Source organism: Rhincodon typus, chromosome 10 (genome assembly GCF_021869965.1).
Source record: "Rhincodon typus isolate 14 chromosome 10, sRhiTyp1.1, whole genome shotgun sequence".
Classification (NCBI taxonomy): Eukaryota; Metazoa; Chordata; class Chondrichthyes; order Orectolobiformes; family Rhincodontidae; genus Rhincodon; species Rhincodon typus.
The window spans coordinates 35,593,684-35,618,820 of NC_063341.1; the positions used below are offsets into that span (position 1 = coordinate 35,593,684).

Sequence of the window (25,137 nt, forward strand, 5' to 3'; positions counted from 1 at the left end):
GTATGTGTGAGTATAGCCCTTTATTCACTGCTAAAATTACAGCAACTCCAGGGAATTCTGGCTCCCTGATAAGACTATTTTAAATGCATTTTACATCACACATTGTAATGCTGAACAATAGTTCAACAATATGGGTAAACTACAATGTGACCACCTCGCTGAATGTGCTGTCCATTTCACTCTAAGCCTTTCAGATGCACCACACTGACTAAAGCTGCTGCTTCAGTTCTGCAAGTTTCTGCAGCTGATGACACTTCTACAGATTTATAGACATTTACAGCACAGAAGGAGACATTTAATCCATTGTATCTGCACCAGTCAAAAAGGCCTGACTACATTAATCCCATTTTCCAGCTCTTAAACCATAGCCCTCACGCAATGGCAATGCAAGTGACTATTCAAACACAGCTTTAAAGCTATGAAGTTCTGATATCCACATTAAAATGCTGGGGCCGCATTTTTGTTTGAGGCCCATGCACACTCCACAGACCAGGTTCAGGAATGATTGTCCCAAGAGGTTGTATTTTTGTTGTGGCCTTGCCAAGTTCCTTCCAAACATGCAGGACAACACAGAACAAGCAAACCTCTTTTGCCATGTACCCATAAAATAAAGTTATACACTCAATCTTAGAGATTTTGGCCTTTCCAAGTTGCATTGCAAGACCTAGCAAGTTTTCTCACTATATCTTACTAAACTTGCCTCATTAACTACCTACCCGATCTCTATGGTATCTGTCACACCCAATTCTACACCCATATTACCATACGTTGTTCCCAGAGCAACCTGCTACTTAATGGCTATGGTGGCTCAGTGGTTAGCACTGCTGCCTCACAGCGCCAGGGAGACATGTTCGACTCCACCCTTGGGTGCCTGTCTGTGTGGAGTTTTCACATTCTCACTGTGTCTGTGTGGGTTTCCTCTGGGTGATCTGGACTCTTCCTGCAGTCCAAAGATGAGCAAGTTAGGGGTGGATTGGCCATTCTAAATTGCCCATAGTGTTCAGGGATGTGCAGGCTAGGTGGGTAGCTGTGGGAAATGCAGGGTTACGGGGATAGGGCAGGGGGATGGATCTGGGTGGGATGGTCTTAGGAAGGTCAGTATTGTGCCAAATAGCCTGTTTCCACACTGTAGGCATTCTATGATTCTGTTCTATAATGCACCAGCACTTCTTGGGCCTGAACCATCTTTAAAAGCCTGTTGTGCATCTGGACAAGGACTGCCAGACTGGAGCTGCTCTGTACAGTTCTTGATATTTACCCCAGACATATGAACCAGAAGCAGGAATAGACCCTTCGAGCCTGCTCTGCCATTCAACAAGATCATGGCTGATCTTTTCGTGGCCTCAGCTCCACTCATCCACCCTCTCACAATAACCCTTACTTCCTTTACTGTTCAAGGAATTATCTATCTTAGCTTTAAAAACATTCAACAAGGAAGCCTCAAACACTTCACTGGGCAGGGAATTCCACAGATTTACAACCCTTTGGGTGAAGAAGTTCCTCCTCAATTCAGTCCTAAATCTGCATCCCTTAATTTTGAGGCTATGCCCTCTTGTTCTAGTTTCACCCACCAGTGGACACATCTTCCCTGCTTCTATATTATCTATTGCCTTCATAATTTAATACGTTGCTATAAGATCCACCCTCATTCTTCTAAATTACAATGAGTATAGTCCCAGTTTCCTCAATCTCTCTTCATAAGCTAACCCTCTCAACTCCAGAATGAACCTAGTGAATCTCCTCTGCACCCCCTCCAGTGCCAGTACATCCTTTCTCAAGTAAGGAGATCAAAACTGTACGTAGCACTCCAGGTGTGGCCCCATCAGCACCCTATACAGCTGATCATGACTCTGACCGGCCAAAGTAGGCTCTGTCCTGATATTGGAGGCTGTCCTTGACTTGTGCTGGGACTATCTGACTGACGGCTATCTCCTTTGAGTTGACTAAGGCCTGCAGACAAACATGACAAACTTTCTTCCTTCCAAAGACAAGGCAAGGCAAGGCAATGCCAGTCCAGATAGGTTCAGAGTGAGTGAGTGCTATGACAGCAAGGAACAAGCCCGAAGATGCAGCCTGGCCCAGTCCATGAGCTGGATGGGTGCCGCTGAGCACGCAGTGCCCTTGTTGCCGCATTACAAAGATAGTTGTCGGTGTAGCTCAAGGTCCAATGCTGAAGTACAGAAGTGACCTGTATGTGGATTGGAGATGTGCCGTGAGTGTTCTTAGAGGCTAGCACATATCAAATGTCTGTGGACATAGGGTGAATGTGGTCAGTGCCATGAAGAGTGTCCAACATGGAGGTTGTCCGAGGAAAACGATGAGTTTAACACACCAGATCTCTCTTCTGATTTCCATGTTAAAGTTTCTTGACATCTAACTAAATATCAATGAGGCATGTTGGGCCATCCACAAGGCATTTAATAAGCAATAATCCAGTTTGATTGGCAACTCAGTGCTGCTGAGCAAGAACTTACGTACTTATCAAAAGCATAAACGTTGGAGCAAGGCATCCCCAACATTGAGATGGGCCTTGCTGGAATTTTTGCCCAATTCTACCACAAATCTCACCATTGTGCACATTGCTGAGAGTCTTATATTGTTCAACCCAATAAGTCTACTGATTAAATGTGACTACTTAAAAAAAAACTGAAATTATTTTAAAAAAACAACATTCATCACATTCAAATTCATTCAACTAATCCCTTATGAAAACAAATTGTTTGGTAGTTTTGACAGTTCTTTGACAGTTTTATTAGTTGTAAGCACCTTTTATGGAAATGTGTGTGTGCTTTTTAACAATCCCATAATACATAATTCTGTGTAAGGGTACCTGAGCCCCATCTGCAAGGGTACCTAAGATAATCTGAACTGCCCCAAAATGTCCCAGTCCAATATATAAAAGGCTTCCTTACTCCACCAAAGGGATACTCTGACTATCCAAACTAACTTTCAAACATCAGGAGTGCTCTAAGTTGATCTAATGTACACGATCCAGGTTTGATGCTATAGGGATGCTAAATTCCCACTACAGTGAAGGCATCTGTGATATAAGTGGTCAAGTGCATTCGTAAAATGTGTATATGCAAAACCTAGTTTGTTTCCTTTCCAGCCACCACAAAAATAAGGACAACCAAGTTCAGGGCCAACACATCTGATTTGTAGACACTTGCTACATTTTCGCTATGGCAAAAAAGGTCCCTATCATGGTAAAATATCTGACTTAGGGCCTGTGTGTTGTCTCCATTGCATATCTAGATTAATCTTTAATATTTTTTGCAAATAGATAACAGGAATGGGAATATGGTGGTTATGTTACTTGACCAACAATCAGAGACCTAGATTAAAAAACCAAAGACGCAAGTTCAAACCAATATCTGTTTGGAAGTTAAATTCAGTTAATTAAGTAAATCTTGAATGATAAGAAATCAGTGTTGATGAGCATGCAACTGCTGTTTTGTCAGAAAAACCTAGCTTTTAGGGAAAGAAATCTGATCTTACGAGACAGTCTTCTGAATTGCCCTCATAATCCCCTCGATTGTTGATAAGGTGATTTGTCACCACTTTCTCAAGGGTGGTTAGGGATGGGCAATAAATCATGACATTGCCAGCAATGTTTATGTCCCCTGAACCGATAATAAAAAAAATAGTTTTAGGAGACTGGCTGTTGCAATCAGCTAACATCTACTCTTTTACCATTGTGTTCAACTTTCAAATCTGATCTGAACTGAGGGAATGGATGTTTGCTCAAATGGATATAACAGTTCTTTGCAAAATCGGTGTGGCAGTCTTAGTCTGGCTCTTAATGGTCATCTGTCCAAAGTGACTCAAGATGCAGCCAAAACTGAAAGTCTCATTCAGGAGAGGATATGGAATATCTTGTTTGATAACAATTTTTGTGTACTATTTTAAGGTCATATTATGAAATACATCTTTAGTGCAAGCTGAGAGTGTCTGATCCTGCTCAATCTGTCTTCTGACGTCCTCACTGAAATTAGATAGCATTAACTCCTAAGCTTGACCACCATCATTTAAATCAGTAAAAGAAAACTAGCAACTAGTTCATAGAACAAACACGAATTTACTCTTAATGACTCTGTAACAATTAACATAGAAAATGGTATTTGAATGAAAAAAGAACACTATCTCTGAACAGAGGCATGATAACCATTCCCAGCTGAAGGAAGGTAATATTTAGATAGTCGGTTAATCAATCAGATAGGTACATTTTCATAACTGTTCCCCATTGGTTTTCTGACATTTCTTTCTCCCACGCAGTTATTTAAAAAGTATTTAACAACCCAATTATATTCAAAAATTCACATCTGTTGCTCATTCACGGTAAATTTGTTTGTGCAGACCATACAGATGAATTTATTTAAACTTTTGTTTGGACTATGAGCTCATGCTGTTAAATAACTAAGCCAGTTACAAAATGAAAAGGATTTCAATGCTATTTCAGGTCAAGCTGAGAGATGTGATATTATTTAACGGATGGCCAACCAGAATCTTGCAAAATGTCTATTCTCCTCTGTTCTGACCTTTAAATATTTTGTTTTCCTGATTTGTCTATGCAATCGGTCCTGATATAAAGGTGAGAAGGAGCCCAAACATGATGAAATAGATAGCGATCCTCCTCTATGACCTCATTAACAGGGTTTTCCTTAGTTGTTATAATATATTTGGTATTTATTATTCAGGGTGCATTCAGAATGAATTGCCTTTGCAACTGCACAGTAACAGGAAAAACGATGGTGATCATAAAGTTAACTCTCACATCTGGAAAAATAAAAGTTTCCTTTTCTTGTATTTGTACTTTCAAGAAATAATCCTGATCTGTTTCTTAACCAATCCCTCCCCTAATTCCAAAAATTAATGTTGTGCAAAAGCTGTACCTCTAAATAGCATTCAAGTTTTTCTCAGCTTATAGCTGCAGTATCTTTTTAAAACTTTAACAATCTCACAAAATCTTACTACCATGGTATATTTTATTATGCCTATTTCTTAGTTTTCCATATTACACTATCAAAAGGGGGGGTCGGAAGAAGTTAGATATTGGCTGCTTGTCAATAAGTCATTAATCTTACAGTGTCTAAGTTTAGAGAACTAATTTAATCTATTGATTCTTCCATTTCTCATTATGATTCATTGTTGTCCTTTTTTTATTTAAATTACAAATCAAATGTATTTTGCTATTGATTACTATAATAATGCTGAGAAACTTATTTTTCTGTTTTCTTTCTTCCCTCTTAAAGGAACATGTTCCCATCTAATCTAGTTCAAGCTACATTTCAGCAGGTGAATTGATATTTTACTTTTATATCTGTTCATAGGACATGAGCATCCCTGGCAAGACCAGCATTTATTGACCATTCATAATTGCTCTTGTGAAACCTCTATAATCCAAAGTGCTTTTTAACATTTTCCTTCTTTTATAAAATCCAGGTGAAATACTTAGGTTCATAATGCAGAATACCACCAAAGATGAAAGAAGTAGGAAAGAAGGCAAGATAAATTATGGTATATTAGATGATAACAAGCCGAGGTTTTGAAATCCCATAAATTGCAGAAGGAAAGGAAGATTGTGGAGATTGGGAAATTGGCAAAGAATAAGTTAGACGAGAAATAATGTGAAATAACAGTAAAGATAGAAAAAGGTGTGTAAGAGGATGCAGATTGGTAAAATGGGAAGATGTACCAAACGTAATTGAATGCAGTCCAATGTGGAGTGATGCACTATGGGAAAAGCAACATGAAGAGGCAATGTGATCTAAAGGTTAATTTTTACAGGAGTCCAAGAGTCCCGCTAGGTGTATGTAAGGAAAACAAATATAAAAACAAAGCAGTCCCACTATGCCATTGCAAATATCTGATTGGACCTCCACTGGAGCATTGCAAACAGTTCTTGTCAACACATGTTAGGAAGCATGTCCATAAGACCATAGGACCATTAGACGTAGGAGCAGAAGTTAAGCCATTCAGCCCATCAAGTCTGCTCTGCCATTCAATCTGGCTGATAAGTTTCTCAACCTCATTCTCCCACTTTCTCCCCATAACTCTTGATCTCTTGACAATCAAGTACCTATCTATTTCTGTCTTAAACATACTTAATGACCTGGACTCCACGGCTCTCTGTGGCAGTGAATTCCATAGATTCACTATGCTCTGGCTAAAGAAGTTTCTCCTTATCTCCATTCTAAAAGGTCTTCCCTTTACTCTAAGTTTATGCCCTCGGGTCCTATTTCTCTCCTACCAAAGGAAGCATCTTGCCAACATCCACTCTCACCAGGCCATTCAGTATTCTGTAAGTTTCAATTAGATCCCCCGTCATCCTTCTAAGCTCCATTGAATATAGAACCAGAGTCCTCAAACGTTCCTCATGTGTTAAGCTTTTCATTCCTGGGACCATTCTCGTGAACCTCCTCTGAACCCGCTCCAGGACCAGTACATCTTTCCTGAGATGTGGGGCCCAAAACTGTGCACAATACTCCAAATGTGGCCTGACCAGAGCCTTATAGAGCCTCAGAAGTGCATCCCTGCTTTTATATTCAAGTCCTCTCAAAATAAATGCCAAAGTTACATTTGCCTTCCAGACTACTGACTCAACCTGCAAGTTTACTTTTAGAGAATCCTAGACTAAAACTCCCAAGTCTCTTTGCACTTCAGACTTCTGAATTTTCTCCCCATTTAGAAGATAGTCCATACCTCTATTCTTCTTACCAAAGTGCATGACCTCACACTTTCCCACGCTGTACTCCATCTGTCACTTCTTTGCCCATTCTTCTAACCTGTCCAAATCCTTCTGCAGCTTCCCCACATCCTCAATAATACCTGCCCCTCCACCTATCTTTGTATCGTCTGCCAACTTAGCCAGAATGCCCTCAGTTCCTTCATCTAGATCATTAATGTATAAAATGAAAAGTTGTGGTCCCAACACTGATCCTTGTGGAACACCACTAGATACCAGCTGCCACCTGAGACAGACCATTTTACCCCCACTCTCTGCTTTCTGCCAGACAGCCAATCTTCTATCCATGCTAGCACCTTGCTCTAACACCATGGGCCCTTATCTTACTCAGCAGCCTCCTGTGCGGCACCTTGATAAAGGCCTTCTTGAAGTCCAGGTAGATAACATCCATTGGCTCTCCTTGGTCTAACCTACTCATTAGTTCCTCAAAGAATTCTAACTGATTTGTCAGGCATGACCTCCCCTTAATGAAGCCGTGCTGACTTTGCCCTATTTTACCATGTCAAGGCCCTGGAAAGAGTTCAGAATAACTTTACCATCTTGACATCTGAATTGAGGAACTTCAGTTAGAGATTGGAAAACCCAAGATTGTTCTCTTGAAAGCAGAGAAGTTAACAGAAAACTTCAATAAAACATTCAAAATGCTAAGGGATTTTGATTATGAAAGAAGAAAGAAATTGGATGGAATTTTCCAATTTTTAGTTAGAGTTTTGTTCTGTGAAAGTCATGGCATCTGGTCTGCTGTGGCTCAGACTGAGTTTTGTCACACAATCTTATGCTCTTCACCTTATTTATTTGAGCAACTGGGCTCTTGGGTGTCTTTCGAGGGTAATGGTGAGGCCAGAGAGATGGAAGTGCTGACCACTACTGAGAACCTTTGGCTTCCGTGCCTCTGGCCCAATGGTTAAAGCCCAACTGCAAACAACTTCAGGAGCTGCAAGCCAGGAACTGGCCCTCATAATGTGGTGCTCAAGCCTCACCATTCAGGACATGGCCCGGAGGAAAGGAAATCTTTCCTTACCCCACAAAGGGACCTGTGAGCATTGGTGGATGGGTTTGTGGAGAAGAGACAATCCTTTTTCTAGTTGACCATCAAAGAAATCCACACCACCATCCCATTTAAAGGACAATATCCAGCAGTGCAGGAAGAAGGTCAATGGTCTTGTTTGCTCCACAAGGGTAAGGGTCACTAACTTCTGTCTGTTCCCTCATATTCACAAGGCCACCATTCACTCTGCATCTGCCACATTGCACATACATCACACCAAGGCCCATGAGCTACAACTCTCACTACTGTATACATCGTGCTTATTCAAAGGCTATCACCCACTTTATCGTCCCAAATTATGTGTACCCTCTGCGCTTCCCTTTCAATCACCTGGGGGCACCTCACCATCTAATCCTGTTCACGCATGATTGCTAACTGCTCTTACATCTACTTAATTATATGCAATCCTTCTCTTTGTCTTATTGCAGGTAAAACAGGTCCACCACCTGTCTGGAATGACATTGCCACAGCAATCTGACTGACCTATTTGTAATCTCTGGACTAATGGCACTTAATCTCTAGGCATGACCGTGGCCAAACCCCTGGAGTGAAACTAGATGAGCCCTTTGACTGACTGTGGCAATATACCTTGACTGACTGTAGAGTCCCCTCACCCACTGAGGATCATTCCCATTTAATTTTCTCACATGGCTATTTGCGGTATGTTTGCAACATGCTGGCACATGCTGTAGGTGTAATATTGGCACAGCAAGGTGCCAGACAGTGACCTGTTCACCCTTTTGACTGTACAGTGTTTCCAAATGTATCAAACTACCTGCCTCTCCTTTTGCAGTAAAAAGCAAAGCATGACACGGAGGCAAGCAGCCTGAAATGGAACATTAAAGAACCATGTGCGAACAAAGCACTGCAAGTCACACAGATATGGTTGTCCATAGGTCAGTGCTGAAGTCAGTGAAAACTCACTAAGAAAGCTATGTCAATGTATAGAGGCTGGAAGCCTCCAAGTAAGTGCAAAGCGAGCGAGCACTAAAAAGTAAACTTACAGCCATAAGATGCAACTTGTGAACAAGCATGATATATGTGCGCGCAAAACATCCTGACACAATCATGCAAGTGCGAGGTGTGTCTGAGCTCCAATAAAAATGTTAAAGGGCAGAAGTGGTGTATGCATTGGTCTGAGAGCAAGCACGATAACGTGGTGAAGCTGGTAGTTTGCTGATGCTAACTTGTGTGGATGAAAGGTCAAGAAGAATAGTGACTATGGATAATACAGGGATGTTCTCATGATGCAGCAGTTGGATGATGGCCTGTACAAAAAGTCAGCGAACTGTGGCTGTGAGTTACCCACTCTGATGTATGTGTTTAGAATTTGTGCTGTCTAGTTTTTTAGAGAAGAAAAGGAGCATTGGAAATGGTATATAAATAATGTTGGGGCTTTAATAAGATATCAATGCAATGGAAATGAGGTAGTTGCTGCTCAATGGTGATATTCTGAAGTCGCTATTTATGGGTTTGAGGAGCACATTAGAAAAAATGTTCTCAATGTAAAGAAGCTAATTTTTGCTTTCTCACAGTATTTTCCCATTTTCCTTGCCCATTGCTTACATCACTCCAGGGAGGAGCAATTCCACCATTTCATTTCCTAAGTGGGTCAGAAACCAGAAGTGATGGTCCATTATTTTGAACCTGAGGAATTGGAGGAAATATGAATATCTTTTCATTCAGAGGACTGTTGTAACATACAGAATCAGATCCCATTAAAATTTTTGAAAGACAATTGAATTTATATTTGCAGAAAATTAATTTTCACATCCTACACGATATCGCCTTAAATCTTCAAATATTCCCCTTTGTTTTGTTCGCCTTCTTTAAACAGAAAATCAACTCGCATAAAACCAGTCACAGAATAAGGGGCAGGCCATTTAAGGTTGAGATGAAGGGAAATTTCTTCTTACAGAGCATGGTGAAGCCTTGGAATTCTCTACCTCAGAGTGCTGTGGAAGCTCAATCATTGAGCACGTTTGAGATTTCTGGTTACTAATGACAATAAGGGAAATGGGGCTGGTGTTGCAATGACATGGAAGTAAACGATCAACCATGATCTGTTTTAATGGTGAAACAAGCTCAATGGATCAAATGACTTGCTCTGCTTCTATGTTCTTACTCCAAATATTTGTTACAATCCTTCTCTGTCTTCTTTGTAGCAATAGCTTTTTTACCCCTTCCCGCAGCAGTTAGTTTTGCTCTCGGTGTCTCATAAGGAAGTTGTCTCTTTATGATGAGTTACTGTGTAGAGGTGTGAAAGCTATCACTTGATTTTGATAGGTTTCTGTTTGAGTTCCTCCCCCCATAACCCACCATGATAACCAAGACCACATTGGCATTTCACTGAGCTCTGCTTTCAGAATTCTCCCTTTATGGGAAACATTTTCAAAGATTACCATCTTATGAACCCCATAAAGAACATTACTAAAGTGATATGTCACCTTAAAGAGTTGACATTGTCTTGTGTAGAAATAGCAAAGTGCATCCATAGCACTTAAGTGAAGTTCCAGCCATCTGTCATGCTGTTGATATTATACCAAACACAAAGTAAGACTTTAAGAATGAAAGAAATTCATAAATTGAGCTCATATAAATGAATTTCATTTTCAACTTTTGTTCAGACTCAGTTGTGTAGATACGAAGATAGATGTTATTTAGCTGTACTTTATATTTAAAAGTGCCATTTGTTCTTACTGAGAATTCTAAAATATATCATCTTCTGGTTTCACAGTATCGAACCAAGATTGTTCCAATTGTTGTTTCTGTCAAAGTAGTGGGATCTGAAGCTGCCACACGAATGCCTTTAATCTATGGAATTCAAGGTGACAATGACTCTGAAATAGTTCAGAACATTTCTTTGGATATCACCCCACCTCCAGAAATTATCTACAAATCAGGGCCAGGATCAAGTGAGGGGATGAATGTTCTTGGCATCGTTATATTTTCTGCAACAATGGGTGAGTATTTTTTAAACAGAGCATCTTCTGTTAAACTATGCAACAAGTATCAATATATAGATATTTAATGAAGTTTTTTTTCACTTGGGATTTCCTATGCCTATTTATCATTTCTTCAGCAAAGTATAACGTCTAATTTAGAATGTCAACTTATCCATTTCAACCTTCTTACAGCATCATTAGGTATGTATATTAGACTGATGAATGGACCTCTCTAATTTCAAATCTAAAGTTGAACTTGCTTTGTGCACTTCCTGTGCAGCTGTTATGTTGTATGCCTCGCTCTGTCTAAGCACCCTATGATTTGTATGTCCTTGTTTGCTATGGTCTGCCTGTACTACTCACAAACAAAACTGTATGTGGTTTTGGTTATCATGGTGGGTCATGGGAGGAGGAGGTCGTACAGAAACCTATCAAAATCAAGTCATAGTTTTCACACCTTTACTTGGTAAGTCATTATACAAAGACAACTTCCTTGTGAGACAATGGGAGGGAAATTAAGTGCTGTGGGAAGGTGTATAAAAGCTATTGCTACAAAGGACAGAGATGGATTGTACCTTACGTACATGTGACATCAATAAATCGTATCCCTCTCAAGATTTGCTAATCGTGTAGCTGTCCAGATGTATTTTAAATGTAACTACATCTGCATCTACCACTTCCTTTGGATGTTCATTCCACATCCGAACCACATTCTGTGTGAAAAATTTGCCCCTCAGGCCTCTTTTAAATCTTTCTCCTCTCACCTTAAAATAATGCCCTCTTGTTTTGAAATCCCCAACCCTAGGGAAAAGATCTTTGTTATTCACCTTATCTATGCCCCTCATAATTTTAGAAACCTCTGTAAGGTCATTCCTGAACCTCCTACGCTCCAGTTGAAAAAGTCTAATCTTATCCAGCAACTCCTTATAACTCAAACCTTCCAGCCCTGGAAACGTCCTTATAAATCTTTTTTGCACTTTCTCCAATTTAATAATGTCCTCCCTATCGTAAGGCAATCAGAGCTGTACACAGCACTCCAAAAGTGGCCTCACCAATGTCCTTACAACTTCAACATGAGTCCCAACTCCTAAACTCACTGGTGTGATCAATGAATGCAAGCTTGCCAAATACCTTCTTTACCATTCTGCCTGTGACACAACTTCCAATGAACTATGATAACACAGTATGGAGTTGAAGGAGCTCCACACTGTGTTATGCCATGTTTCAGGGCTGGATATGAATGCAACTCTGTGACATCCAGACAAAGTTAATGACTTGAGATGTAACGAGTTATATTCTCTTCGCCAAGGTATTATGCTGGGGAGAATGGGAAAGAATGGAATGCCACTGGTCAGCTTCTGTCAATGTTTAAATGAATCTGTGATGAAGATTGTTGCTGTTGCCACATGGTGAGTATGGGTCTGGTACTTTCCTTGCAGAACTGAATTTGAATGAATGGTAACAGTTTCACTATCTGTTCAATGATAGTATCACATGGGAATGTTGTTTGTAAATGCTAAGCATTTTATAAATCTTCTATTGATTGATCTCTCCAGAGAGCAACAATAAACATTGCTATCTCCCTTATATTAAATAAGGGTCTATCACACTCCACTAGGCTGCAAGGAAATTCAAGAAAATATTTATCAATTTTGTTCAAACATCAGTCTGCAAAAATTATCCATCAATTATTTTGCTTCAGCCCATATGCCGCCTTTGTTAACACTAGACTGTGCTGTTATATTGGTCGTCTGTCCTAGTATAAACTCCAAATCTTCCAAAATTTAAATATGCTTTCAACCTATCTTCGTTGACTTAGTTTTTGCTCATATATTGCTCTTAATCTGTCTTGGTGTCAAATTTGTCTGCTAACACCCTATGAAGTTCTTAAGATGCCCTACTAAATTAAAGGCAAGGCATATGTGAGAGTTGTTGCAAGACTTTCAGTATTCACTGATATAAGGGTCCACAAGGTATCATCTGATGATTTAAGGTGCTTACTTATAATTCAGGTATTATTTTTGGTGACATTTCAGTATGGATTACAACTTAGTTGCTATTTAGGCTCATGTTTTACTCAATACAATTGTGTTTTCCCTACCTATAATCTATTGCAAAATCTGATCACCTTTATGAAGAGTATTATAACTATTGAATAAATACTTTGGATAGTCCTCTGTATCATTGTTATCTGTAGGTTGATGGGCTGTTCCATTTCAATGTGCTAGAGCACTGCAACTAAAATCTCTGAAAATACTTTTTAACATCTACATAATTGAATTATATTTTTCAAAGAAGTGATCAATTGAAATCCCAAAACATGAAAAAGTGATTGTAACAAGGTCAGCCAGGTGGACCTCATAGAAGGGGCTGTTAATCTGGTCCAATTAGGGAGCCCTGGCTGACAGAAAAGGAGTGTCAGGCATCCTGCTCATTGTGACAGCTGGCTCAAAGGGAGCTGGATCAGTGTCAAGGATCTCCACATGTAAATGAAAGGTGACTTGGTGATGGGATAATGACCTCTGTGGACTTATTTCAAAGTGATGACTGTTTTGAGTCATTGTTGCCTCCAGCTTTCCCAGCAATGAATTATAAGCAGCAGAATTGATAAAATAATGTTTAGAATCATAAAATGCTTACAGTAGAGAAAGAGGCTGTTTAGATAATCATGTCTGCGCTGGCATTTTGCAAGAGCAATTTAACAAATTCACTTCCCACCCTTTCTCAAGCCTTGCGAATTTTTTCACTTCAGGTATTTATTCAATTCCCTTTTCTCCCAACTAGAATTCTTTGTAATTCTGTAAGACACTTCTTGAAATCTAAATAGTTGCAGTTCAATGGGGTTTCTTGCATTGGATAGGGTGTGGGGGTCAGTGTGGACTTTTACATTTCGCTATTGTTTCTTCTTTTCTGTTTTGTTTAATTGGTTAAGTTTAACATAATATGTTCTTTATATTAGTTATTTCCCTTTAGGCATAGTATTCCTTATTGCTGGCAAAATCCTGGAGATGGACGATCCTACAGCAATCGGAAAAAAACTGGGCTTTTACGCTATCACAGTGGTTTGTGGTCTAGTGGTCCATGGGCTATTTGTTCTACCCATGGTGTACCTCTTTATCACCAAGAAAAATCCAATTGTTTATATAAGAGGAATCCTTCAAGCCTTACTCATAGCTTTGGCTACTTCATCAAGGTATGTCTATGATTTGCAAGGTTTAAATGTTATCATCAAATGAAGAATTAAGTTGGTCTTTTAAATTATTTGATACCTCATTTCAATAGTGCATTCAGTAAAACACCATCATCCTTCTTCGGCAGCCCCTCAGCATCTTGCTTTCACTTTGGTTCAATGGGTTCTAACATGACCAATGTCCAATTCATCATCTGCAGAGGGGAATATGAGGGGAAGCTGGTGCTTGGATAGTCTTGTATTTGAGTTCTTTGGAGACTTGTGCGTGCTCTCTGATGGTTGAATTTTGCCATTGCACATTCCTGACTAAGTATCTTGATGTCTTCTATGTCTTTCTAAACAAATCTTTTCCATTTCGGTTGGTCACAAGCCATCGGCTCCTGAGAAGTGGCAGTGATGTTTAACCTCTGCAGTGATATTTTGAGGACATCCTTGAAGTACTTCTATTGTCATCTTGGAAATCTTCTGTTGCAGACAAGTTCTGAGCACAGCAGTTACATTGAGACAAAATAACAAAATTTCTAGAGAAACTCAGCAGGTCTGGTGAGAAAACAGAATAATGTTTAGACTCCAGTGACACTTTGTCAGGCTTACTAATACCTCGTTTTACCCACCAGGGCTGGTTTTGAGTAATTTGTGTTTTGATTCTGGGCTTTGGCTTGGGAGAAAATGGTGTTGTTGAACTGCTATTCTTGACTCTTAATTTAGAGGATCTTGCAAAGATATTGCTGGTGGCTCTTCTCCAATGCTTTGAGATGGTGGTGGTAGATTGCTGAAGTCTCCAAGTCATACAGGAACATGGATATTACTGCTGTCAAATAAATTATGATCTTAGCCTTGGGTTTGAGATCCTGGTCCTCAGGTAGTCTTGCCTTTTGTCAACTATAAGCTGAGCTATCACACTGAACATGATGACAAATTTCATCATCTATGTTTGCCTCTGTTGAGAAGGTGCTCCTAAGACATGGGAAATGGTTGACATTTTCCAGTGCCTGGTTGATCTTAATCATTGATGGTACGTGTTGTAATGTAAAATCTGGATGGAAGAAGACCTCAGTTTTCCAGGTGTTTGGTGTGTCATTTTCTCATATGCTTCAGAAAAAGGGGTCAACAATGTCTTGGATCTCAGTGAGAGCACACATATAAGTGTCATCTGCAAATTCAGCTCGCTGACTGCAGTTGGAGTGATTCTGGTTTGGATTCAAGGTAGTGCGTGTTGAACAATCTCCTGTCTGTTCCATTTCTCCGTGCCTGTGGGTAATTTGTTGAAGGTGAAGCACAGTTTTGCAGTAAAGAAGATTGGAAACAAGGACTGGTATGATGACAAGGCGTTGTTTGACTGCAATCATCACTGAGTAGGGCTCTGATATGTTCCCTCGATAATGAATATGAGTTGCATATCATCATAGAGTAGGCACCATGTATAAAGAAAAATACAAGTGATGGCATAGTTAAGATTCCAGTAACTAGTGCACGTAATAGATCATAGAATCCCTACAGTGTGGAAACAGGTCCTTCAGCCCAACAAGTCCATACTGAACCTCAGAGAATCTCACCCAGATCCATCCCCCCGTAATCTACATATCCCTGAACACTATGGGCAATTTAGCATGGCCAATTCACCTACCCTGCACATCTTTGGACTGTGGGAGGAAACCAGAGCACCCTGAGGAAACCCACGCAGACACGGGGAGAATGTGCAAACTCCACGCAGACAGTCGCCTGAGGGTGGAATTGAACGCGGGTCCCTGGTGCTATGAGGCAGCAGTGCTAACCACTGAGCCACCGTACTGGTGAGTTTCCTTGGCATCCAATTCACACAATGCAATGATTGGTATATTGGGCAGTAAGGGTAAATTCTTGATTATGGAAATAAGCGAGTAAATTTTTTCGACTGCCATTGAGGGTAGGGAAAGAGGATGACAGAGTCTGAAAATGCCAAGGTTGGTTTCATTTTGCCACCGCTGCATGGGAATAGTAGAGACAACAAGGTGCAGGGCTGGATGAACACAGCAGGCCAAGCAGCATCATAGGAGCAGAAAGGCTGACGTTTCGGGCCTAGACCCTTCATCAGAAAAGCGTGGGAATAGTAGCCTGGATCACCCTGCCCTCTGCTCTGCCCCATTAACCCCACATGAAACAGGCCGCATGCAATGCATGAGCACCATTTACACAGTGTCAGAATTCTCTGGCTCTCCATTGTATAGCTGTCTCCTCTCATTAGACATGCTGATGACCCAGCCCAATTCCTGTGCATTGTGTCAAAAACGTAAATCAACCATGGAACTAGCTATCATTTGGCTTTTTAAAATGTTTTCTAATTAACTTGTTCAGAGATGTTGTGACACTCCCCTGGAATAGGTGGGACTTAAACCCAGGTCTCCTGGCTCAGAGGTAAGGTCTCTACCACTGTGCCACAAGAACCCTTATCCAGTGGCATGTTAACTGCCTCAGTTGATTGGCTACAGCTTTCTATTGAGTTGATGCAACTTCCAAGAAGGCTTCTCCACTAAATTTACTGGAAAGCAGGAGACATGTCAGGAAGCTGGTATTATACAGTTCCGATAGAGCCACCTCAAAATCCTGCTTCTGTCTCAGGATGAAAATTCAATTCATTGGATCTGCATGGATGTGTTCACTATTTGAAGCTTGCACTATAGTCTAACTATGGTTGCCACTGATTATTTGCAGTTCTGCCACTTTGCCAATCACCTTCAAGTGCCTGTTGGAAAATAATCATATCGACAGAAGAATTGCAAGATTTGTTTTGCCTGTGGGAGCTACAATCAACATGGATGGCACTGCCTTGTATGAAGCTGTGGCAGCAATATTCATAGCACAGGTTAACAACTATGAGCTGGACTTTGGACAAATTATTACTGTAAGGTAAATGGAGTTCTCATTTATTTGAGCCAATTGAAGTTTGGTAGCTTCCTGTTGTAAAAGGCAGTTAGTACCAGCAGGGGTTAACTGATATTATGAGATAGAATTCTTGTGGTGCAGTGATAGCATTCCTTCCTCTGAACCAGGAGGCATTAATTCAAGTCCCACCTGCTTCAGAGGTGTATCATAGCATGTCTGAACAAATTGATGAGAAAATATTTATAAAGGACTCTTCCTAAGAGGAGCTATCCAGTTTTACTTTCTTGTTGTGTTGTATCAGTCCTGTGCTTGTTACCAAGGACTTATGAAAATGTTTTGGTAGCAGTGACATGAGCAATTACTTTAAATTTGAGCCTGATATCACAGATGGAATGTAACAAGCTGTTTAGTAATATGCAATAAACATATTTACTGTTTATCAAGATTAAGCCTATCTTCTGCCTCACACGTCACAAGGACATCTCTCCCTACAGTGTCAGTAAATTCGATTCACACCAGCGAGCAGGAATGGCCAGAGCAAATCCATCCAACTCATCCCAGGGAGCTCTGACAGGAGCCAACATACACAAGAACTCTCATCAATTGCTTCTTGGGTTTGTGTCAATGGGAACCACTTGCCTTTCAATACATTATCCAGTTTGCCATTAATTTTGAGTGCTGCCTGCTGTTATTAAGTCATAGACAGTCCTAAACATGTCTTCATCTAACACAGAAATATGTACTGTCCGTTTTTATTTGCAGTATGCTTCACCTGAGGCCAGAGAATGATTGAGGTTCAGCATCAATATTGAGGGCCATAGGGCCAAGTACTTAGGAGCAGGAGGAGGCCACTTGGCCCTTTGGGCCTGCTCCGCCATGCTTCACGATCATGGCTGATCATCCAACTCAAAGGCCTAATCCTGCTTTCTCCCCATAACCTTTGATCCCATTGAATACGTTCAATGTTTTGGCATCAACTACTTCCTGTGGCAATGAATTCCACAGACTCACTACTCATTGGATGAAGAAATGTCTCTCCATCTCCGTCCTAAATTATCTACCCCAAATCCTCATACTGTGACTCCTGGTTCTGGACACACCCACCATTGGGAACATGCTCCCTGCATCTACCCTGTTCAGTCCTGTTAGAATCTTATAAGGCTCTATGAGATTGCCCCCTCATTTGTCTGAACTCTAGCGAGAACAATCCCAACCTAGTCAATGTCTCCTGATATGTCAGACCCACCATCCCTGGAATACTCTGTTATTATGCTGCTTTTTATAAGGTGGAATTTTTCAGGGCTAAATAGAATAGGATTGCTTGAGTCTTTTTCTGATGCAATGTTTAGATCATTGCCAATGGATGTATCCAATATTTCTGTTCAGTGTCGGATGTCTTATAATTGAATGGACTTCTGATCCACTCCAGAAAACAATACAATAGGCCTGTTAATTTGGGACTGGAGTCCTAAGTAGGCCACACCACCTAGGCCATACCAGCAAGGGATGGCAGATTTCATTTTTAATATTAGTTACTAGCTAGATTTACAAAAATCAAATAATTTATATTTTGGTTTTGAGCCCATGAATTACAACATATATTGGATCAGTTTCACCATTTCCAAAGTAAAATTAAAATCTCCATGGAATTTGTGCCTTCCATTTGTCAGTAAATGGACACGGAGACAGTTAAATTGAAATTGGATTCACCTCCTGATTTGGTCAACTGCAGTTTTAATTTTCAGATGTTCAGGACTTCCACCAGAGGCTGACAAAATCCTTGAATGAATATGCAGATGGTGTCATGCTGCAATCTTACCCAGGGGCCTGTATGGGGGAGCCATATCCCTTGTGATATCTTTGCCAGACCAAATCTGTCAGGAAAAGGATACAAGAGGCCCAGAAAATTAAGCAGTTTGAAAGATTAGTGGTGGTGATGTGGTTCCTTGTAGGTCAATGGGAATAGATGTTTCCCTCGGAGCCTTCAGGCCCTGCTTCTCCTTGCTTCCCACTTCTTATCCCATCCAGACTACAGTTATCTCTTCACTCCTGTCAGCCATTTACTGCAGCACCATGGACAATTCTCTTGGATCTCCAGTAGCAATCTCCTGCTATCCAAATCCTCACCTTCTCCCACCAGCTAGGAGTAATTCCTGCTGGCTTCAGATGGGACTAAGACCTCTAGTGTAAAATGAAGCCTGGGAGATAAGGTGTGTCCATGAACTCCTTAGTACTAAAATAATTGCTGCCCCTCAACCATGTCCCCCGTACCGATTCTAGTCACTCGTACAACAGCCAGCACACACTCTAGGTTTCAAAACCAGTACCATAATACACAGCTTGTTACATTCCATAATGCACAGGCTACTGTGCTCATTGAAATTACACACAAATGGCAATTTTCACCTCATCCTCAAAAATGGCTGAGCAGCTACTGCCTTGCTAAGATGAGTTACTTGAGCAGGATTAAACTTGAATAACCATGACCTGTTTAAGTCAGTTTCTCAGATGCAATGAGGAAGGCAACATTTAAATTTACATCAGATGCTAATTTGTTAGGTCATTATAGCCTACTTACAATAAAATTCATGATCAATAACTGTAAAGTCCCTGAGTTGTGGAACCACAATGCTTTGTGAAAAGTTCCATTTAGATTTGGCATCTCATTACTAAATATCTCATTCCTCTTTATAGTCATGTGCTGTCACAATGTATTAAGTATTGAGTTTGATTTCTGTAATGTGTCTTCCTTGTACCAAGCTGGGCACATTAGTTATTTCTCTAATACCAACCATTCTCTTTCACTAAAACCTAGACATTGTTGTATGCAATACAATAATCTAATGTGAAGCTGAGCAGAACATGCAGTTTTTGTGCTTATCTGAATGCTTCAATATGGATGTGTTCCCAAAATCAAATCAGTAAACATGTTTTGGATAGATAACACAATTATGTAAATAGTGAGCTGTAGTGATTATAATGATTGTAATTGAATGAGTTCCCTGATTGGGTCATTAATCTGGCCCAATCAGGGAGCCATGGCTGACGGGTAAGAGCAGGAGTGTCAGATGTTCTTGTTTGCTCTGAGAGCTGGCCCTGTGGGAGCTGGATCAGTGTCAAGGACTCTCCCTGAGTAAATAAAGGGTGACTTGATGATGAAACATTGGCCTCTGTGGGGCTATTTCATGAACTTGACAGCGGTGCCCTTGTGGTCAATTAGCCTGCTGATACAGACAAGGTTTTGGATGCTTCCAGCTCCAATTAGAATTATATAGCAGCAACCTGTTAATGGCTTCAACTTATTATGGTCTCAGTCTTGTGCTGCTAAAGAATGTTTAAAGTCTGCTAATCTAAAAAGAACTTATTTAAGATAAATCTTGCTGTGACTTCAGCTTGCCACAAAGCTACAAGACAGAGCAAGTTCATACAGCATTGATCACTTCTTGTGATAATATATGCCATACCTCAATAGCGTATCACACTGTCTGACTTAACTATACAACACAACCGTGTATAAGCCTTTATGCAAACTCAGGTGCACAAAAAAATGAAGTAAAAATTGGAAGTGGCATTATTTTTTATACCACTTTCATTTGCTCTGGGGCTTTTCTACAGGATTGCAGGAGATGTGGATAGAGTGCCCGCTCTCAATCACAAGAGGAGAGTCAGATGCCAAAGCAGCAAAATGTTCATTATAAGGTTGGATTTCTACATTGCAATAATATCTTTTCTTTTGCAGCATAACAGCCACAGCTGCCAGTATAGGTGCAGCAGGGATTCCACAAGCTGGCCTGGTCACCATGGTTATTGTCTTGACATCTGTTGGTCTTCCTACAGATGACATCACTCTAATAATTGCAGTCGACTGGGCGCTGTAAGTTGTAAAGCAAAGATTTTTCTTTTTTGTTTTAATAAACCTTACAAGAAGCTGTTTTTACCTTGCTGGCTGGTATTTTAACAGACTGCTAACATTTAGTGACTTTTTTTTAAAGGGATAGATTTCGCACCATGATTAATGTCCTGGGAGATGCTTTGGCAGCTGGAATCATGGCTCATATCTGCCGAAAGAATTTCACTCAGGAAAATGATGAAGTAGGAAAATTATTTTGTTCTGTTTTCAAACTTTGTTTTACTCAACAGATGTGCCTTGTGGCTTATTAACTCTTTTAAAGTCTGGACATCTGATAATTAGACATGGAAAATAACTTGTATGTTCCACCAATAGCACAGTGGCCGTACCTGTTGATTATCTGCTATGTCAATAAGTCTTTCTGCAGAAATAAATGCCAGGTTTAACCTTTGATCTAAATTAATTTATCACAGTCAAAATAACCAGGACATATCTTGAAGAGAGTGTGAATGTCGGGTGAAGACAGGATTAGTTTCAATTAAGACATCTCTATATACTCATTACACATTCTCCAACGTTTGCCTTCAAGAATAGCATTTTTTGGCAAGGTGCCAGAAGCTGAATGCTAATACCCACAATCCCGCACTTCTTTCAGGAGAGAAAGCAAACATTCTGAACAATGATTACAATAATTAAACAATTTTTGCAATGCCCAGGAAATAATAGAATTTTTAAAATACAGTCTTTGACAGTGTTATTTTATTCTTGCAGAGATAACTGTTTCTTGCTGTATTTGAATCTTTCCATGCTGAACTTACAATGTATTTGCCTGAGAATAATGTGACCATGATATTTTTTTGATGTGTGCATATTGCCCTGGTGACTTCTTCACAAGAAAATATTTCCTCCAAATATGTTTAAGTTGAGGAAGGAGAAACAGCTTGCCATTACTTTTGAGGATGTTACCTGTTAAACACCTGACCTGACATTTATAGAATTGAATACTACAGGAAAGTCTGTTGGAATGTGGAATGTGTGACCAGTTGACCACCACCATGTTCCAGCTCCTGCTGAGACTTCAAATCAGTCATTTCAAGTCTTTTCCACGTGATAGGATGGGTGACAGTGCACAACCTTATCAGAGAGCTAGACTCTAAAATTCTTTTATGTAGCTTTTAATCCAAAATTTTTCATGTACTCCCACAGTTTTCTGTTTCTTTGTGATGGTGACACAAAACATTATGCCAAAGCACTTATAAGAATCCATGGAAGCAATTTAAATAGGTTCCCTTGGCCTTATAATACCTTTTTGATATTTGAAAAAAAAACATAATTGGTTCAACACAGTCCTTAGAGGATCAAATTTTAGACTGGTCTTTTCTGATTGCTCCACATCACTAAATTTAATGTACATAACCACAATAATCTGAAAACACTTAATAGCTAACAGTTAACTTAACTATTTTCCTGCTGGTTGGATTTTCTTTATTGTGGCCAGAAATCACACACTGCTCTGTATGGTTCAAACAATATCTCATCTTCACTCAGAGAGCAGCTCAAAAAAAAACCTGGAATCTTCTTGCATTCTTCACCAAGTCCAGAAGCTATTTTCCCATCCTCAATTTATTTGAGGAAGCAGCTTTCGGGTGTTCAGCTTGAATGTTAAACCTACCTGTAGCAGCAGCTTCAGCCTAGTGATATGTTGCTGAGACTGCTTCCTTGGAACGAATAGGTTCAACGAGCCTTCTGTTTATACAGTGCACTCCATGCAGACATGTCCCGACCGTGGCCTGCTTGGTCAAACTTCCACTCAGTATAGTGCTCACTCTAAATCTCAACAATGTCCTTTGTGGTTTGTTGTTGGACTTGTCAGTCATTAAATCTTGCTGGAAAACGAATTCTGATCATTATTGATAGTGGTCTTCAGAAAATGGTGAAGTGATTTAGATCACATTTTATAATTTCATATCCGTCAAATGTGTTGTTTATATCCCAAAGGGATTGCTTGACATCATGCAATGCTCAATCATTACCTACCTGCACAGCAGCTCCTGATATCACTTTAAGAGGACACCAGTTTTGATTTTGGCTTTCTGTCTCTGCAATTATATTGAAGTCATTTAACTTTGATTACCCATAGCATCCCACTAAATACAGTGAGAAGGTGCACTGAAACTTATCCTAAACACTTCATATAAAAACCAAAATTAAGGGACAGTCTTGTTTTAAGATGTTGCCCTGCCAGATTAGAATTGGATTTAGAATTTTCTTAGGTTTCTCCTAATCAAACAGTGGCCCATTTGTAGTAGTTGTATGTGTGCTGTGTTTGCACTACAATCATAGTAACTCACCATGATGCAATATTTTGCATAAATCTGTGATGTGAATGCAGTATTATACTTCCTAATTAATAGACAATACCACAAGGGGTCATCCAGGGATTTCACTAGATGGAAATTAAACCCTCTAACTTTTTATCCGTGCTTGAGTATTGGGGGTTTGTTAAGGGGAGTGGCAAGGAGATGTGAAGGGAGCAATGTACAGGTTGTGAGGGAAGTGGAGAGTGGGTTGCTAAAGATAAAAGGGTGTTGAAGGAGAGGCAATAATGGTGGGTGTTTCAATTGGTAACAGGTGTGCACTTCAAATATAAGAAACAATTTCAAGCTCCCAGTGGGGAGCAGCTCTCACAGAAATAATATTGTGAGAAATAAAGGGAGATTTTTAATTTATTGATTTTAGTGAATGTAAAATCAATGACTACATGTGTGTGATTTCCTAAAATGTGCCATTTGCATCAACCACCATGAAATGCTAGAAGCATTGGATAATGGAATTGACACCAAAGTATAAGCCTTCATAAAGCATTGTATGGAGATATTGATGAATTCTTCTAATTCTGCTTTTCAATCCAAATATGTCACTAAATAATAAGGTGTTGCAATTGTATGACAGCCACCTAATAAATCAATTAGTGAGAATGAAAAATGTGCCCTTTAAAGGTAACCATGATAGAATTCTCAAGGAGAGCCCTGATTTTTTTTTAAAAAAGGACACCTGGTGAGTAGACTGTGTGGAACTGAGGTATTTATGGCAGTATATCATTCTATTGCCCTCAACGGGAATGGATGAGCCCCTAGCACAGAAGACTGTCACACTTGTAGTTGGATCAGAGTCATATTAGGGCATTCTGCATATTGTCAGTTTTGAAAAGTATGTGTTCTAGTGCGAGGAATCACTGCAATCTGTCCTTCTGGTTGGGACAGACAGTCAAGAACAATGGACAAGGCTGTCAATATGGTTGTTATGGGGAGTTTGTTGATCCATGCCACTTTCCTTCTTTTATCTGTAAGAAGATGTATGATAGTCAGTGAACCAGATTATATGCCTGATTGCTGAAATAAAAGTAGGTGAATTTCCCATGTCAGTTTCACCTTTACACCTGGAGCAGGAGACTGCAAGACGAAAGTAGAATCAACATCACAAGTTCCTGCAAAGTAATACTTCCCTCAGATATGGTAACTGACTGAATTCACACTGTTTTGGATTTCTTATATATGATGTCCTGGCATCAGGAAATGCTCTCCATTACCCTTATCTTCCATAGAACCTTTTTGATTCAATATCTGGGACACAGGAGTGAATTTACATCATCAATGAATGATCATGCAGAAGACGGGATGATGTGTCTTGTTTTCTGCCCAATTATTTCAGTGGAATGTAAACCATATGGTTCTGTAGTGGATAGTAATTCACTGTGCTGGACAACTGCCCATGAAAGGAAAATTAGAACTTAATCTGGATTTTGAAACTTGTCATCTTAACTGTATGTGACAACTGTCTAATCTTTGCGTGAGTAAGTGTCAATTTATCAAATTGTTCAGCAACAGTGAGTGATCTATCTAATCATCTCACTATTTTATCTTATTTAGGTTCCACTGATTGGTGAAACAAAACCCAGCAGCATAAATCCGATCATGACCTATCAGAGAAATGGATGCACGAATGACACTAACAAGTCAGACAAACAAATCTACACCATTACCCCAGATGGATCCCATAATGTACAAATAGAGTTGGGCCTCAGCACTAAAACGGATCACTGTACGATTGAAATAAATGAATTAGAGACCAAAGTATAGTGACGCAAATGTGTATTCAACAAGAGTATTTCATGCCATGTTGGTAAAATGCATGACTACCTCAGAGCTGGGAATTTTATATACTCGTGAGAAGTAAAAAGTTGAGCTGTTGGATGGCAGTGCTGGAAATGCACTATTCATGCTTTGTCTCTTTTCATAAATATTCCATGATTTTTGTCTATTTGGTTATTTCTTGATAGTACAATGGAATAATTTAGGAGGGTACATTCTTATAGCTGTTTCATCTGCTAAAATAAGAGGTAGCAAACTAAACACTTTTGATTTTAGCATTTTCTATCTCTCCTGATTCTTTTCTCAAAGGGTGGTCTCCACTCTAGGGGGTTCATGAAGCAGGTAT

General features: G+C 39.9%; 1 protein-coding gene across 1 annotated transcript in view; it reads left to right on the top strand.

Moving 5' to 3' along the window:
* Positions 1–24,779, top strand: part of slc1a7a (solute carrier family 1 member 7a) — a 48,776-nt gene extending 23,997 nt beyond the window's left edge. The window contains exons 4-11 of the mRNA XM_020513210.2: positions 5,253–5,295; positions 10,531–10,756; positions 12,048–12,147; positions 13,698–13,931; positions 16,620–16,814; positions 20,530–20,664; positions 20,783–20,882; positions 24,570–24,779. Of these exons, the coding sequence (XP_020368799.1) occupies positions 5,253–5,295; positions 10,531–10,756; positions 12,048–12,147; positions 13,698–13,931; positions 16,620–16,814; positions 20,530–20,664; positions 20,783–20,882; positions 24,570–24,779 (1,243 nt within the window). The remainder of the gene's footprint in view (positions 1–5,252; positions 5,296–10,530; positions 10,757–12,047; positions 12,148–13,697; positions 13,932–16,619; positions 16,815–20,529; positions 20,665–20,782; positions 20,883–24,569) is intronic.
* Positions 24,780–25,137: the final 358 nt, after the last annotated feature.